This window comes from Odocoileus virginianus, chromosome 2, assembly GCF_023699985.2.
Source record: "Odocoileus virginianus isolate 20LAN1187 ecotype Illinois chromosome 2, Ovbor_1.2, whole genome shotgun sequence".
In the NCBI taxonomy this organism is placed as follows: Eukaryota; Metazoa; Chordata; class Mammalia; order Artiodactyla; family Cervidae; genus Odocoileus; species Odocoileus virginianus.
The window spans coordinates 31,417,267-31,436,034 of record NC_069675.1 but is presented as its reverse complement, the minus strand read 5'-3'; the positions used below and the strand labels follow the sequence as shown (position 1 = coordinate 31,436,034).

At 36.6% G+C, this 18,768-nt stretch overlaps 1 protein-coding gene across 22 annotated transcripts in view; it reads left to right on the top strand.

Annotated features, from left to right (window-relative positions):
* The window catches only part of NRXN1 (neurexin 1), a 1,158,212-nt gene that overhangs the window by 517,312 nt on the left and 622,132 nt on the right, over positions 1-18,768 (top strand). For 16 of the 22 annotated variants that reach the window (XM_070478134.1, XM_070478125.1, XM_070478138.1 and 13 more), the window contains 3 exons: positions 1,494-1,877; positions 8,337-8,540; positions 11,096-11,122. In XM_070478134.1, coding sequence (XP_070334235.1) covers positions 1,494-1,877; positions 8,337-8,540; positions 11,096-11,122 — 615 coding nt within the window. The remainder of the gene's footprint in view (positions 1-1,493; positions 1,878-8,336; positions 8,541-11,095; positions 11,123-18,768) is intronic. The other 6 variants (XM_070478164.1, XM_070478201.1, XM_070478222.1 and 3 more) reach the window with 1 other exon arrangement.

Below are 18,768 nucleotides of genomic sequence, written 5' to 3'. Positions count from 1 at the left end.
CACGGACAGAGGAAGCTGGTGGGCTACAGTCCATGGGGTCACAAGGAGTCAGCTGTGGCTAAGGCGACTTAGCATGTGCACACTTACCCCCTACGCACGTTACCTTTTTCTTTTCTGTCCCCACATTTTGTACCCCATCTTCTGTCTTCAGGCCTCTCCCGTGTGTATACATCCTAAATCCCTGAGGCTTCTAATCCACGTTCTCTTGTTAGACTCTTTCTAGTCTGCTTTATCGTCTAGACCTAAGAAAGAAAGCTGGAATAATCTGGAAATGGGTCAGTGTGGTGTCCATTTCGGGTATCATACCTGCATTTTTACAAAGATCTTTCTGGAAATAGAATATTAGTGGATTTTTGAGTAATCTGGTGGTACACTGTGGAAGTTTTAATCCGGAAAATGCCTTCTATCTTTCCTATTTCTTCTTTTACTGGATTCCATAAATATATATATTTTTTCTGTAATCGTCAAGTAATCCCTTGTAAATGTCTACCTCTTAATCCCATGTTTAAGACGGGTTTCTATATATTTATAAACTAATAGAGTAATTTTCTCCTCACACTGTAGTGAGGAAGAAAAAAAAATGACTTAAATAAGTGACTAGTTTGATTTAAAGAAAAAGTAAACACCTAACTTGACTTGGTTCTTGTGATGAATCATAGTACATACATTTATGTAGTGCTTACTACAAATCAGATATTTTACTTGTATTACTTTGTTTAACACTCATATGAGGTAGGTCATATTAGTATGCCCATATTATGGGTGAGTATCTGAGGCCACAAGGGCTAATCAGGATTCATACAGCTGACTGTGATGAAGTCAGGTTTTGCCATAATCTGTCAATGTATTGTATTCTGTAAAAAAGACAATAAAGTCTATTACAGATGGGGACACAACACAAGCTTTCATTGATTTGCAGATGCATACCAGCTTTGAAAACGAACACTAACCAAAGAGAGTCTGGCTTTTATTACAGAGAGTGATATAGAATGCCAATTCTTCCTTCTTTCTCTCTCTCCCTCTCCCTCACCTTCTCCCCACAAGCACCCCCTTATCCGTCCTCCCTCCCCTGTCTTCCTTTCTTGCCATCTTGGCTGAACTGTTAGAGAGTGAAAAGTATGCCATTTTCTCTTCCCTTGTTCTCTCCCGCTTTCCCTCCCTCCCTTTTTCTGCCTTCCTTCCTTCCTTCCTTTCCTTCTTTTTCCCCCTAAATTCATGGAGGCTGACAACACTCCTTCTCGCCTGTACACTTTGGTTTTCATTCCCAAAGTGAAATAACAACCATTTTAAACACAGTCTGCCTTATTCTTCAAGTTCCTTGATTCCTCAGGTTTCTATTCATTTCCCTGGGAAGTACACCAGGAATAGGAAGAAGAATAAGAAATGTCTGCCCTCAAGGGGTTCACCCTCAGGCAGATGGCGGAAAGAAAGGGTGGTGTTCAGAAGAGGTTGCCTTCTGTAAAGACCCGTGTGCTCTCTTGTCTTTGCACCAGGTACCATTTCTGTCAACACGCTGCGCACGCCCTACACCGCTCCTGGCGAGAGTGAGATTCTGGACCTGGATGATGAGTTGTACCTGGGGGGCTTGCCAGAAAATAAGGCTGGCCTCGTCTTCCCCACCGAGGTGTGGACTGCCCTGCTCAACTACGGCTACGTGGGCTGCATACGAGATCTGTTCATTGATGGCCAGAGCAAAGATATCCGGCAAATGGCTGAAGTTCAAAGCACTGCTGGCGTGAAGCCCTCCTGCTCGAGAGAAACAGCAAAACCGTGCCTTAGCAACCCCTGCAAAAACAGCGGCATGTGCAGGGATGGATGGAACAGATTTGTCTGCGATTGTTCCGGAACAGGCTATCTTGGCAGGTCCTGCGAGAGAGGTACGATTCCAAAATCCGAGCAGCCAGCTCCCCTGAGATGAAAAACGTATTCAATGTGGACCTCACACCTTAAATGACCATTGAAATGTAACATGTGCTCTGGGGAAGTAAACTCTGCAAACAGAGTGGCCACACAGATGCTTTACTGACAAGTCTGTATTGATTTTCAAAGGGCTTGATTCTGGGAATGCACGGCCCTTTAAGTATATCTCAGGAATACATAGTAAGGTCCTTTGCATCCTCGAGGGTATGGGCCTAAGATGTATCATAGACAATCACTGTCTCTTTTGCCCAGTTTTTAATTTCCAGACACTAGAAAGTAAAAGAATAAATAAAACGAATGAATCCAGCATACTTTTGACCAATATGTAGGTCAAAAATAGCATTCAAAGCAAAATCTAAGCTGTAAGTTGCAACTTCCCTGACACTGAGCCTGTTCATTTTACTTTAGTTGACCTTCTCAAGGTTGAAATTTGAAGAGTAAGGTGATTTCAAACCATTTAAGTTACACCAGTATTTTCAGAAATGCACCCTAATTTCAGAGACACTTACCTTGGTCTAAGACCCAACTGATTACAGAAGGTTTCTTTACCAATTTGATATTAAGGCTTATTGTGTCTGGAAGCTCTGAGTGGGTGCCTCCGTTTCCTTCTCTAGCAGAAGGCAAAGCTACATTTTTTTTTTCTTTCTCCTCCCATTAGAAGGAAAATAAGGGATAAATGAAAGTAAAGTGTGATAGCTGCCACTGCTCATTTAGAGGCCAGTCAAAAGGAAGAAATAGCAGAACAAATAGGTCTAAGTATGTTTTTTCATCGACCCAAGAGTTTAAAATAAATGCTTTAGTCACTATACTCATTGCCACTCATTTTCAACAATGGAACAAAAATCAATATGAAAAAATATTGACGAGTTATCCCATTGTCCTCTCATGTTCCAAATAACATTGCTCTCTTAGACATTAGCCTAAAGGAACCTGCCATCTATTTTTCAAGCCATACACATCTAGTCGTTTTGCCTTTGCACTCCTGAAATAGTTTGATTTAGCTAAGCTGACACTTTCTAGAGAAAAAGTGGTTTTTTGGGGGCAAAATCTAAAGTTGAAATGTGGCTTTGATGCTTTATGTTAATGAGAGGGTTAAATCAGTTTATCAGTTCTATTGATAACATTAATCACTGTAACAATCAATAATCATAACCTAATAAGCTAATGATTATCTTAAATTACCCACCAAAATACTATCACTGTTCTGGATTTTACAATGAGATAGGTCTCTAGGTAGATACATATTTTAATCACATAGATTCATTCATTCTCCTAGTACCTAATTGTAATTCCTGTGAATAATCATTAGAGGTTAATTGTTTGTGCGTAGTTTCATGTGTAAGGTGTATATTCTCTGTACATTTCCCCTTCTAATTTATTTGTTTGCATAGTGTAGTTTTTAGAAATTGCCCAAAGGAGCCAACAACAACAAAGTGACAAAGCTTGCAAGATAAATCATAGTTAAGTATAATGTGAGATTAGGAGACCTGTGTAATTTAAGACTCTGTTTTCATTTTAATCACTCGGAGAGCTGTCACTTATTCTGATGCCTCCTGCTTAAGTGAAGCTAGAAAAGGGTATAACTGAGCTATCAAACAAATTACAAAAAGCCTTCAGTTAAATATGCATGGTGTACCACCCTGTGGCAGTATTCCACTACTGCATATGGCAGAAATAAGAAGAGAAATTCTAGAGCTCTCTAAACCAGAATGAGGGAAAGGAGCTATTTATATGTTGCTAATTAGAAGGAGGGGTGGCAAGCATATGCAGATTTTCAAATGAGAATTTAATAGCAAGTTTCATCACTGGGTTTCAACATACATTTTTAACTGACAAGTGGCTGAAAATTTCTTCAGATTTCTTTGTCTCCAGGTTCGTTGTGCATTGAGGAGAGAAAATAGTCATTTTTGTATGTTTTCTGTTTCTGGACTAACCAGTGTATTGCAAGAAGTCTTTGCTTTTCAGAATTAATTTTCTTGCTCAGATTATGGCATCTCCCAAGAACAAGAGTGAACTGGGATGCTTGTCATGTTCACTGCCACAAAATTTGGCTGCTGTCCAGTTCCCAGCTCTGCCCTAGTTCAGTCAACACAAGATCATGTCCAGCCTTCAGGGTTTCCAATTCCAAAGATAGTGCTTTGACTGTGGTTCTTCACATATACTCTGAACACATAAGGCTGTTGATCATGTAAGAGTTGACTGACAGCTCTTGAAATTTTTTTTAAAAAGGCATTTTCAAAGTTTCTGTTTTACAATTATTAAGCAATAAATGTTAATTTATAAAGAAGCATGTTCAAGTCCTTGGACAGTGCTCATGGGGAATGCTGTTTCAATCACATTATAGGAAATCTTCATTCTTCACTACGTAAGCAAAAGAGTTTATAAGAAAGATCAGAGTATTTGCTGACTTAGGCAAATAAGAAAATAGTATTTTGCTTGAATGTGTATTGATCCCATAAAGAAGAGTAGCATAGAAATCATGTCCAGTTGAATATAGATTGAATTCAGCACCTTCTCTCCTGCTTTACATTTTATAAAACTGAAAATTTGTGGAGACTGGTCATACAGAAAATATTTTTGGTTGTCTGTACATGGTATCATCAGAGGTCTACTTTATAGTTGTTTGTTAAAGCTCTACCAGATGGAGGGACAGATGTCAGAGCAATATAATTTGGCTTCCTGTCTGATTTTCATCGTTGATCACAATATGTGACTGCCTTTTGGTAAAACTGAGCACAGGTGTACACTTTAGACCCCAAGAAGAAATAACACAGAAAAGCAAATTTATCAAACTTAACGACAAGGGGGAAGGAGACAGAGGAGACAAAGTTGAAACTTTTTCTCCCTTGTTGGGAAGTGCTATATTGAAATTAGCTTCTTAAGGAACTCTTTTGTGTTCTAAGTGGTAAATTAAGTTTACTAATGTTTAAAGAATGCAGCCAAATAGCATAACCTTCAAATGTCAGAATGTTGTTTACCATTTATTTGGCAGCTCTCAACTACAACCTTGTACATTTTCCATTTCTTGTCTAATTAAACGTTAACTCTAATTATGAAGAATCATTTAGGCATTCATTTGTCATTTATCAACAGGTTATTTTCACATTGAGAGTTGTTTAAAATGGCACTCAGAGGCACTCGAGTTTTATTACTTTACTGTTATTTCATTCCTGCAGCTTTTCAGAGAATATTAAAGGCCAATGATGCTGATTTTCTTTTTACTTGGGATTGGATTTCATACAATATTTATGATCCCTTGTCAGTCATCTGTATTTCTAAAAGAATGTCCCCTCTACTTAATTTTTAATCAAATTAAGCTATCTTTCATACAAGAATGAGATAATTTTAAAAAATGATAGTTGAATAATAGAGACTAGATTTGCAGATTAAATAAGAGAAAACTAAAAGTATGTTAGCCCTTGTATCTATATAACGCCTAAGTAACTGAACGATTGATAATGGCTTTTAAATTTTTATTCGAATATATGTTGCTTTATAGATAGGGACAGTGATTGGCTGTAAATTAGGAAGGGGTATGGTAGAGATCAAGTGTCTTTAAGATTATACTAGAAGCAGTTTGTTGGTTTTTTTTTTCCTAATGTTTTTTGCAACTTCACAGTCGTGCTTTATTTTTTGAGCAAATCCTACTAGATTTTCTTTAGGGAAACCTTATTGGAAAAATATGATGCATTAGTAGATATGTGATATGATGTAAAACCACCACATTTTAAGGGGATTATATTTTATCTTCTCAGTGCTTAGGTCAGTGCTGAGCCATGAGACCTCTATTTTGGTAAACAGACACCTCTCATAGAATGTCTTTTATGACATTATTGTGGCTTCCAACGTAGACTTTAAGGAATATTTTGTTCATATACATCACCGAAATTAGATTCACTTATAATAGACAGAATAAATACTTAAATCTCATTAGTGAGTATTTACATATACATGATATCCAAATTGAAACAAGCTCTTTCACATACCTTCAGTGTCAAGTCCAGTCGTTAATTCGGTCAATGTTTATCAAGGCTCTGCTGTGTGTCAGGTGCACTTGGCTGATGAGAGAGAGGACTCAGCCGCTGCTGTAATGATATGTATACAAAAGGCCAAGGACAGATTGCAGACAAATAAGAAATGGTAATTTAAAGAATGCTAGGTAGATATAGAATAACTGGAGGGAGAACTAAACGAGTGCTTGCAACAGGTATGTCTGGAGTACATTTGACCAGAAATCTGAATGCTGAAGGAACCAGCCATATAAAGATCTGGGGTGGAAACCTGTTAAGACAGAACGTGCCTCAAGTGCAAATACTTGAATGAGAGATGAAATCAGTGTGGCTGGAATTTACTAAACAAGGGAGGACATGCTAAAAGCTGAGGTTGAGAGATGGACTGGGGCTGATTCACACAAAATGTTGTAGGTTAATACAAGGAATACAGATTTTATTTGAACTACAGTGGTGGGAATCTATTGATGAAGGGTAGGGAGGTGAAGGATTAGGGGTGGGCGGGGTGGATGTGCCTAGATGAAGTAATGAAGTGATATGATCAGATTGGCTTCTTTAAAAGTTTAGCTTGGCCACTATGTGTAGGGAGAAATAGTAGAAGTAGGGAGGCCATTGAGGGAGCTATCCTTACTGATCTACGTGAGACATGGGAGCAGAGTCTGATGCACTGCATTGGCACAAACTGATTGATTCAGAAGGTGGATTGGAATTAGAGCCTACAAGACTTGCAGATTTGCAAACAGATTGGACATGGCAGAGAGGGTAAGAAAGAAAGCAGAAAGGTTAAGATCTGAGTAATGGTGTTAAGCCATTTACAGAGATGGAAAACGCTGGAGCAGGAGCATGTTCATTGGAGCAGGAGAATTTGTTCATTATTGGTGTGTATATCTTATTCAAATTGGAGATGTCAAATAAGCAATGGCTGATGGATGTTTGAGGGAGCTCAGGAGAGAAGTCAGGGCTGTCTATAAGTATTAAGGGAGTGAGCATGTGAGTTGACCCAGATCCCTTAAGAGGTAGAGAGAAGAGAACGGTCCTAAGCAGGGAGCTCTGGAACCCTTACTGCTTCTGGATGTGCATTCAAACCTGAGATGATACCTAGTGATTGAAGTCTGTTAGAAGCAATACTTGATTTTCCTGATTTTGAGAAGATAATCTTGCAAAAACCACAGCTCCAAAATATAATCTTAATAATAGGCATGGTTGTATCACTAAAGTTAATTACTGTCAATAGGCAAGAGACTGAGAACTTCCTAGCTGGTTTTAATTTCAGGTAATTTTTCTTTTATTAAATGGTATCCTGAGTTATCAGAACCCATGAAAAAGCAACATAATTCATACTTGTTTCACAGTGTTCCACAACCATATGGTGTTTAACATGAAGGGGTGCTGACTATTTCTTAAGGCAGTCAGTTTGAGATCAACAGTTTTGCTCTTTGCCTCTCTTTGTGTTTCATGCAAAATTAAGCAACTTCTCCATTAAAGCCATCTACTTTTCTTTAGTAGCACACACCCATACAAGCTATTCACTCCCACCCCCATCCTCAGTTATTGACTTTTTGGCGACAGCTTAATTTTTTCAGGACACCAGGGTGGTGCTTACAGGTAATGCTTTAAGTTACCCCTTATCTGCAAATGAACTTTAATATGAAGTTACAGTTTGTGTCTTTGTGAAAATGAATTACCTTGTTCACCCCAGTGACTCAGAACATGTATTACCTGTTGTTTGGTAATACCAATTTTTCTTCAGTTTCTGAACAGCACCTTTGGAAAAGTGTTGACTTGATTCCTGTATTTAAGTCATAATTGTAGTGTTTCTTTTTTGATTGTATTAGGGCACAAATTATTTTTTAAAAATGATAAAAGTAACTTTCCTTAGAATCATGGGCTTTTGAGGTAGGAAGAAGCCTTAGAGATGCTCTAGTAGCACTCTCTCATTTTGCAATTGAAGGATTCGAGCCAAGTTTAATTTCACAGAGCTGATCAGTGGCCTAGCCATATAGAAATAAGCATAAATAGTAGCTAGTACTTCAAGCCAGGCTTGCATTATGGTTGCGCGCGCACACACACACACACACACACACACAATATAAACTCTGCTCTTGAGAAAAGATATGCATCCATGAACATGGATAATCCTACATGATGAATCCTATAGATAGAAGTTGTTTTAGGTACAGAAAGGGAAGTGCAGCCACTTCTGTTTTTAGACTTTAACAGATTCTTCACCTGTGACTTCTCTTTCCAGTTAAAAAAAAAAAAAAAATTTGCTCATTTTGGAAGAAGATGAGCCGAATTTGTATCTTGTCTTCTATATGGAAACCTTTAATAGGTCATGCTTTTCCTTTTCAAAGTTTTTATGTACTAAACTGACGCAGAGCTTTTATGTTTATTTCCCAACTGTAGAAGCAACGGTTCTGAGCTATGATGGGAGTATGTTTATGAAAATCCAGCTCCCGGTGGTAATGCACACGGAGGCTGAGGATGTGTCCTTGCGGTTTCGATCCCAGCGTGCATATGGTATCCTCATGGCAACCACCTCCAGAGACTCAGCAGACACCCTCCGCCTGGAGCTGGACGCAGGGCGTGTGAAACTGACGGTCAACCTAGGTAACAACTCGCCTTCCCCCATTGAACTAACACTTCTCACCTTTTGTTTAGTTTTGCCTGCAAACATTTATCGAGTAGCCTGTTTGCCATGGAAAGTTAAAACACTTAATAGTCTCATCTCCATTATTTAAATTCATTTAGGTTTTGGGGACATCTTTTTATTGTTTTTATATTGTTTATCATAATTTACTGTTTTGTGGTTCCTTCCACTGAGGGTTCTTAAAAGAGAAGCCATGTGCATTAATGAGGTTAATTGAAAATACAAATTATTACACTTGATGATGGCTCAGACTGAATTTCCTATTTTTACATTGACTGACATTCTGATTGGTTATAGATAAAATCCTTTCAGATAAAATAAAAATCCACCAACTTTGACTTGGATAGCACATGCTACAAAATGTCAAATATCTAGTTTGTGATCTAGATCAACAGTTGCTCTTTATCTATCCTTGGGCTTCTCCTTTGAACAGTTACCTTCGTGGTATCCCATCTTTTCTGTTTGGAAATACTGTGTGGTGATATTTTGCTATCAAACAACAATCCACAACCCTTCAATGCCCAAAGTCTGCGGCCCTTAGCAAGCAGCCATGAGAACACTAAAAACACAGACTCTTCCACAGAAAAATAATGCTTTCCTGCTTAATTGTAGCATTCAGAAAGAATCACTACAGTAAAACCTCACCAAACTGGATAAAATCTAGGGGAAAATCAGGCTGAATTAAGAAAAAGTATGAACTGTAGACAAAAAAAATGTAAGCATGTTTGTTTTCAAATACATTCAAAAACACAAATTAGTAGCTCAAAAAATCTTAAGGAAAGGTCTTACAAGGCTAATGTTAATGGGTGGTTAAGAATTATCCATAATTAGCACATTGTTTCACAGAAGTTGCTCCATCAGTGACTTGAAATCAGTTTTCTTTCCAAACTTGGCCTTTCACAATTTGTTTCATTTTTCTCAGACAATCTCTGGTCATAGGGAATGAAGAATTACAAATGTTCTGCCCAATAAGTTTCAATATTATAATTAACTCCAAATAATAGGAGTACAAATTAATGAGGTTTTACTGTATTTCCTGGAAGTACTGAACACACACAATAATGAATAAGCAGAAAGAGAAAAATAAAATTGAAGACTACATAGATTCACAAAAAGTGTAGCAAAATGTGATGAGGTGTGGCATTTGTGAAAACCCCACGTATATCAGACTGTGCTGGGCAGAATAGCAGCTCATAAAATATAAAATTATTTCATTAGTAGTTTCTTGCATACAATTGCATTCAATTAATAGTAAGTTAAAAAGTCAAATAATAAGGTTGTTTTTCTTTTTACCGAAGAACACATAATACTTTTTTACTCTTCTGTTAGAGTTCCCTCTAGTGACATGATAGGTTACTACAAGCCCATCAAAATTGCCTAGTTTCAGTAAAGGGGCTGTTAGCCGCAGGAGGTGAACACACTCATGGGAATTTTCTAACAGCAAAGCATTCTGTGGAAAGAGTTGTGTAGATGCTGATCCTTGGCTGTTTGCAACCACTTTTCTGATGCGGTTGACGACACATGACAAACTCAGCTATATGGAAACAGAATCTAGGTTTGTATTTTTCATGTTCCCCAAAGGCATTAAATACAACAACCAAATCCAACAAATATTTATCTACATATAGAATAAACATGAAACACCCCACATGGTCCTTTAAAGATAACCCTTATAATTATAATCTATGCTATTCAGATCAAATATTCCATTCTTGGGGAATCTGCTTTTATGTAAGAAGAAAGTTTAAGAAAAGAAAAGTCAATAGCAGTAATAACCATGAAACTTATTACATAGAGATAACATAGTTAGCTCCTAACAGAGGAATAGGCCTGTGTGCTCCCCGGAATGACACTACTCCTTACCACTAGAGGTTCTAAAGGAAACAAAGTGTTTATTTCCTTCTCCAATTAATACAAGGCTTGGAATCCAGCTAATGTCTGGCTGTTACCTTTTTTTGTCCAAGCAAGTAATAATAAGAACAGCAGCAACAATGATAATAAATACATTAGAGTGAAATGAGAATAATTTCAACTAGCTCTCCATTTGACCACCACAATTCTAAAGCATTCTGTTGGCCTTTGCGGGATAATAGATTTTGGAGGTCCAAGATGTCTGAGCCTAGCTGAGCTTGCACTGTTCCCCATTGTGACGGAGCACTTTTTAATTAAATTGAAAACAATGATTTGTTCTTTCACAGATGGGGAGAAAGCTGCAGCCAGTCTAAGCCAAGCATCTTTGACAGTTAACAGTTCTTTATTTCACTTAGATTTGTCACCATGTAGCTTTGTTTGATTTGGCCATTTTTTTAAAAAAAATTCTTCTCCCGTTGTTTCCAATGGTGAAGCTTTATAACAAAGAATCTGGGTTCTAGAAGTATGTAAAGAATAAATGATATGGAGTGGCCATATTTGCATGTGTCTGTCCCCGGAAGGGTGGACTGTGATTTTATTGGATGTCTGCAGCTATTACCTTGAAGGATAAATTTTCATTTTTCATCTATTCTTCCCCATCTAGATTGTATCAGGATTAACTGTAATTCCAGTAAGTGCCTATTCAAAATTTTTAAAATGTTATTCCTCCATTATGATGTAGCTAGTGAAGAAAAACAAAAGAGAGAGCAAGAGAAAGTTGTTTATAAACCTCATGAGTTCACTTTTGAAATATACCAGTCCATCATCTGGGTTGTAAAAATTCATTTTGAAATCTGTCCAGCTGAAGACGTTCCTGCTGCAGTTTCTACCTCTAAGTGGGAAAAAGAGGTGAGAAATATCCTGTAAGAGAAGGTACCAACACCTCTGTAGACCTGTGGATAAAGCTGACAGCATTTGTATTTTGGTAAATCTTGGACTCTAGTAGTTCCCTTCATAACCAAATTAGGATAAAATGCTGTGGGTCTTAATTTCCTTCACTTTCTGTTTTTATCTCTTAAACATAGAAAAAAAAAATCCTTTCATTTGAAAGTTACTATTGAACTCTTCTAAATTCAACTAAAGTTTTACATTGAATAATGTGTTTTTCCAAGTTTTATATATATATATGTACATATATATATGTATATATATATGTATACAGAATATTACTTATCTAAAGAGTTTTTCTGGTTTACTGAGAGTATTTACATAATGAATTTTTACATCCTAATCATATATCTGCAAAAATAACCAAAACCGTTCAAATCTGTGATATGCATGCCAAGTGATGAGATAGAAAAGATGCATGGACTGAGTTTTTTTTAATTTGGACTAGAGAACTTGAAAGGATGTAAGGACTGTGATTTTATTTTGAGTTGTAGCATTATCTTGAGTGAATTTATTTATTTACATAAATATTTAGGTTTTTCTTTTCCAGGTTTTGCTGACCACATTAAGGAATCTCCTCCAATATAAAAAAGTTGTTAGCTATTTAACTAAAATGGTTCTAACAAGCTTCTAATCTTTCATTGTCCTATTCAGTAAAATATATTTTGTTTATGTCCTTGGAAAATGCTGAATGTGAGTTGATGGAAGTCACTCCCAAAACCTTTGGCTGTGTATCCAGTAAGTCATCCTCTGAGGAACAAAATGGTGGTCTTCAGCTTACAAAAGCAATAAGTTTATAAAGCATGCTTCTGATAACTCAGATTTGTCTTTAAAATACTTAATATTCATTTTAAAGGAGCATAAAAGACTGTTTTTCCAATCATAACAATAAAAAGGTAACAGAATCATGATTGGTGGGGAAAAAAATATTAAGCTGTTAAACTGTCATATACGGCATTAAAACGGAGAAGGCAATGGCACCCCACCCCAGTACTCTTGCCTGGACAATCACATGGGTGGAGGAGCCTAGTAGGCTGCAGTCCATGGGGTTGTGAAGAGTCGGACACGACTGAGCGACTTCATTTTCACTCTTCACTTTCATGCATTGGAGAAGGCAATGGCAACCCACTCCAGTGCTCTTGCCTGGAGAATCCCAGGGACAGGGGAGCCTGGTGGGCTGCCGTCTATGGGGTCGCAGAGTCGGACACGACTGGAGTGACTTAGCAGCAGCAGCAAAGCATTAAAACCATCTCAAACAGACTCTAGTTCCTGAGCTAATCTCTCAGAGCTCTCATACAAGTGGAATTTTTTCAAATATTCATCATCTCCTTTTAAACTGTGTCTCTACCACACTCTGAAAAGAAGCACAGGTTTACCAATCTGATATCATGATCCAGCTTGCTTTCACCTCTGGATCCTAAATACAGACAAAGTAACAACCCACAAAACCTGTAGATGTTCTCAATGCTTCCTGGATCTTAGAAAATCCATGTGAGGGAAACTATTTCTTTCTAAACTTCTGCTTTATTTTTATTTATATTAGATGGGTTTTTAGATTTACAAAATGTGGCTACATAAACTCTAGTATTTAATGGAAATTGCCCCATCAAATGTGCTTCTGTGTTCTCTAGCTCTATCATTTTAAAATACACGTTTATGGCCTAATTACCCTTGTTAGATATTTCTCTTTATTTGGCTCATTATTATAAGACTGATACTAAGTATAATATTTTCTCTAGATATTTCACAGAATAATACTTTTGAGGACAAAGTTCTTTGATGGTTAGTGGATTTTTCCCCCTTTTTAAAGATAATATCTTACCCTTAATTTTACTTGAATTAAACCAATGATTATGAGCTTACAGTGCATACTGCGGACAGGACTGCAAATGCCTTAACTTGACAGCAGTCACTGGAAAGAACATTCAGTGATCAGGTAATGTTTTTATTTCCTTTGCCTTTGTTTTATATGGAGAATAATGGGCAGATATACCCAGAATTCCAAGTTCCATCAAGAAATCATGTTATTACTTAACTTTGAGGATAGGGAGGAATTTACATTTTAATAATGCAAATCTAACTCACAGTGATTAAATAAGCAGAGATTTCCACCTGGACTGTATTTCATACTCATAATGATATATAAATAAACTACTTGTTTCTCACTATTACTTGTAGTTTAATGAAAGACTAGTTTATTACATTTATCCTCTGCAAGCCATGAGTTTGTCTGAAACTGAAATGTACATTTACTAACTCACAATTTATACCACCACCATCTAACAATTATACCCCACCTAAGACATCAACTGTGTTGTGAGCTTAACATGCAATACCTCAGTTGATATCTTTAAGACAATTTCCACAGGAAATATACATATGGTAACAAAAATGATCATACTTTGAGAATTAATAGTAAATGATAAATCATTAATTTTGAATGGGAATCTCTCATTTCTCTACACTTATACAGAGTTGCTCTGCTGTTTCCTATAGTCACTCCATCCTTCTTATTCCTCCTTTCCCTCACTTTATGGCAGGTGTTACTACGTATGGAAAAGAAAATACATATATCATCTGATTCTCCAATCTTTGCTACTGAAGAATGGATAGTAGGTGAGGAGGTAGGAAGGTCTAGCTGTGTTGTGTGTATTCAGACCTGTAGGACTAAAAGATGGCAGATATATTTCTTTTTCAGCCCCTGTGTCATTAGTTTAGATGCAGCAATGCACTCTTCTACAGACAGGCCCAGCAAAGTCTTTGTTAAGGTTCTTTTGAGAAGAGGCTGATTTGAATTTCAGGAACCATCTCTGTCAAACTCTTTGTTGCCACCATCCCTCCCTCCCCTAATAGGAAGAGCTGTCAAGAATTTTTAAATGGAAGGAAATAGCCCATTTTTATTTAAAAATAAAAAGCTTATTTTCATGTGTGGAGAGGATTTTTTTTTTTAAAAGAAGCATCTCTGTGAATAACAGTCATGTCAGTGTCAAAATGTATGCTTTGATCTCTCTGATTACAATTGGAATGTCTCTGCACGCAATCCCAGACCAGACTCAGTTCTTTGATGTCCATTAGCTTATTTCATTGCTAAGATATGTTTGTTATCTACAGCTTGGTATTAGATTAGGTCAGTATTTGAAAATTTATGGAGAAGAAGGCAAACACAGAAGTGTATTATATCTACAGCCCTCCATTCTCGTCTGTCCAGGATAGTCAGATTATTCTTGGCTTTTCAGTCAACTCCAATAAGGAGAACCACAATGTGCCATCATAAAATAATTTTCTATGGAAGTTGCTAAAAGAACCACCATCTTTTAGTGCAGATAATGTCTCCCCTGGACTGTGAAACTTACTTCAATAAAGGTAGATGGGAAAGGACTGTAGAGTCACATTCCTTTAACATAAAGAACAATTATTTGATTAATGAAAAAAAGGACTGGTTATAGATGATTTTACAAAAACAGTTATATATTATAGAGATATACACTAATACCAAGTTATTACTAAAAGAGGCCAAGTCGGACGGAATAGTGCTTTGTGACTAGCACGTTAATCATCTGCATGAAAAGTGAGTGTCTGGGGGTCTCTTGACTGACCCATAGTGTTAATTGACCTAAGTGTTTTAAAAAGTGTAAAGAGTGCAAAAGAAAATTTCTACTCCCTATGAAATTTTCTCAAATGTGTTATTAGTAGAGTCTGTAGTATTATTATAACAGAAATGACATTGGTTTTATCTTGCATTCTCTTTGCCAAAGGATGTAGCTTGAGATAAAGTGACCAAGAGAGTCTCAGTTTCAAACTTGCTGCCCAATTATCAATACATCCAAAGTCATTAGGCTATGTGTTTCTTTTTTGTCCTGATAATTTGGCATCTGTAGTGGTACATTGCATGTCTTAATAGTCTCAGGTGTTTTTTTTGTTTTTTTGTTTTTTTCTCTTAGTAACCTTGCAAGTTGTTAGTGTTATAATCTTTGAAGGTTTAAATACATTGAAAATTCGAAAACTAAACTTGCTCCTATCAACTATAAGTGACTTCTAGTTGTCATATAAATAACTACTTTAAATATGTAGCAGGTGCAAAGAGGATTTTGTGATTTTTGTTTTTGTTAGTGTTGTCTTTCCCTTTTTTATTGTCTTTTCAAGTCAATGACATAATTATGGAATATCCTTCTTGCCCACAGGAAGGTTTGCGGGCACCTCTGAATTCATATAAGTGTGCATTTTAATAAAATCATGATATTTGATGTTTATTTTGCTTGTTTATTTATTTTTGCTTATTTAATCCTTATACATTGGTCTCTTCTGCCCACCTGCTCTTTCTTCCTACCAAGATTTACTCATCTTACTTCTCCATTTCCAATGTTGTTTTCTCTTGTTCTCCTTCTTGTTTTCTTACAAAAATAAAAAGCTCTATGGGGTGAAAAAAGATATCCCAGTAGGCAGAACTTCCAACTATGTTTGGCTTCTTACAGAAAATGATTTATTTAAGACACAGAGATAATAAAATTGGAGATGGTGTTAATGTGGGCAGAGTGTTAAGGGTTGAAGTTCAGCTTCTTTTTTTGGCAGTTAATTGTCTAAGGATTGCAAAGAAAAAAAAATCTAAGGCCAAGTACTTAACCTCACTTTTGACTTAGATATAGTGAAGAAATGCCCTGAGTAATATGGTATTGGAAAATGTACTATGATGGATGCCCAGAGTAGATAATAAGATATTTATATTATGATTTTATTACCAGAATGAAAAGATCAACTGGATATTAGTTATCACCAATTTTTTTATGTAGATAAAAATGGAAAGCAATAAAAGAATGCAAAATGTCAACCAGTGGCACTTAAGCCATATTAGATTGCTTTGATCAGGCTGCCACTTGGCAGACTACTTAAAAAGATATGAGGGAATTTCTGGAGGCTGACTCTTGTTAACATGAAACAAATATTCAGTTCAGAGCAGCTGCCTGGTGCCTGAAGAGCAGAGAACTGCAAAAGGAACCTCTGTCTCGGCCTCCACACAACCATCCTTGATTTGAAGAGTTCCATCAATCACTGCTTCTCACTGATCGGTGCCATCCATCCACAGGATAGGAGCTGCTCAAGGAATAAAGGAAGATAAATATATACATACAGAAAAGGGCAGTTTTTGTTTGTTTGTTTGTTTTTCATTGCTGTCATTTTTAAAGCTTAAAGTCTATATGAAGGAAAGGAAAAGATTGTTTGTCAATGATTTTCAGCAAAAATATAAGAGAATTTACATATAAAATAAAGACCATAGATTTCTGATGAAAAACAAATAACTAAAAGAAGCAAAAGCTGAGTCTTTTTCTTAAGGCCCATTGTGTAGGCAGTGTCTTTAGAAAAAAATCAAAATTGGAATAAAATTTAAGGAAAACCTATTTGAATTATCCACTCTTACTATTATGAGAATCATAAAGAGTGCACATTTAATGACTGCATAGATTGTGCAGAATCATCGTATGAGAGCTTGGTAAGTAGAAGACTTGGGTCTATTTTAGTGAACAGTTAAATTGCTTATTGCTTACATGCAAATATAAAATGCTTCAGTGTTTTAAAAGATTGCTCTTTTGGTGCAGGTTAAGAATTTATCATGAAATCAGTCTCAGTTAGTAATTTAGTCAGTTGAACATCTCATTATTACTATGGCAAATGGCTGTGCTCAAAGAAATGCAGAATTCCAGATTTGTGTTAACCAAATTCATCAAATTCTCTTTCATGGTTGAAAGTTAGCATTGTAACTATGGCCACAGTAGAAATTGTCAGCGGAGAAGGCAATGGCAACCCACTCCAGTACTCTTGCCTGGAAAATCCCATGGACGGAGGAGCATGGTGGGCTACAGTCCATGGGATGGCTCAGAGTCAGACACGACTGAAGCGACTTAGGAGCCGCAGCAGCAGCAGAAATTGTCAGAAAAGCCTATAATGTTTCAGAAGAAACATTATGAACTTGATATTTCCCTCGGCTTCTGGGAAAAGGAAATTTCCTTTTCTACCACAAAATGTCACATATTGTGAGACCAAACTTGTTGACCAGAGGTTCCTATTGTGCTATTAGAGAGAGTTGATTTCTAAAACATTTGCCATTTCCTTCATAGGTTAGAGTTTTGCCTTTGTTTTTGTTTGTTTTTTGATAGGGAGGTAGTATTTTAGCAAGCTATCATTGATCCAAAAAATTGAAGGTAAAAATATGAATTAGACATTTCTAGCTACTATTAAGATTTGTTCTTAATCTAGCCAGTCTCATTGTGAGATATATGATTAGAAGTTCATTCATTTTAAAGAAAACAATAATTGTTTGTTTGTTTGTATTTGGAACATATTTTTTTACTTATGTGCCTCTATGATTCAGGTTCATAGTTTAATCCTAAAGGCTCAGAAAGACTAAAAAGTGCTCAAAACTTCTGTTTAAAATAGCCTCTATTCCTTAGGACAGCCTTAATGTTCAATGATGATACAGAGTGCCATGACAACTCATTTTACAGGTGTAGACTTGTAAAATATATTAATATTTTATATGTGAATATATTGCAATTTAACAAATATATTGCAATTTTTCAAGATGTTTTGCCTTCCTAATCTTTCTCAAAAGAAAGCCGTTAACAATTTACACTTCATCAATTACTTAACTATCAGAAAATATGGAAACAAATAATATAATCATGGATTTCAATTCCTTCTTTAGTTGCTAGATAGAAATTATGTATCTGCTAACTGCTAAAGTGGATGCATAATTTAAAAGACATTTTGTCCACTTTACCATATATCAGACATGATTAATATAAGCCTTCAAGCTGAGCTTTGTTTAGTTTCCTCTCTTCTCTACTCACTTCCTTCTGCTTGGTTATAGCTTCTAATTTTTCGTGTCTTCTGCTTACCATGGTGTCTCCTATGGTTATTTGTCCACTGCCTCCTCCTGTGCATTTTTTTTTTTTTTTTGCTGCTCCTTAAACTGTTGATTAAACGTATGCTATGTATTCAGACTCCCCTAGAAAGAGAATCTAGTGGATTCATTACTTATCCTTGCTCTGCTGAGCAGAGCTTTCAAGTCATCTCACTTCATAAGCCACTGACCAGACTTTAATTTGGGGGGAAGATGCCCATTGTTGATCCAGTGAATTGTCCTCAGAGAAGGGGGCCGCAGAGTCAGTATACGCACCTCCAGGGTAATGTAGGAGCAGTGGGCTTTCCCCACAAGCGTCTCTTCTTCAGGCCGTCTGATTAACAGTGTCTTGACTTTACCCATGAAATATCCTTGAGGATTACAATTTCTTCAACACGTTACTGGCAAACATATGGTACGTAAGTCAAGTGAGCAAGGCTCTTTACATCAGGGGGATATGCATGGGGCCATAAAAAAGTTGGAGGTTGAAATGT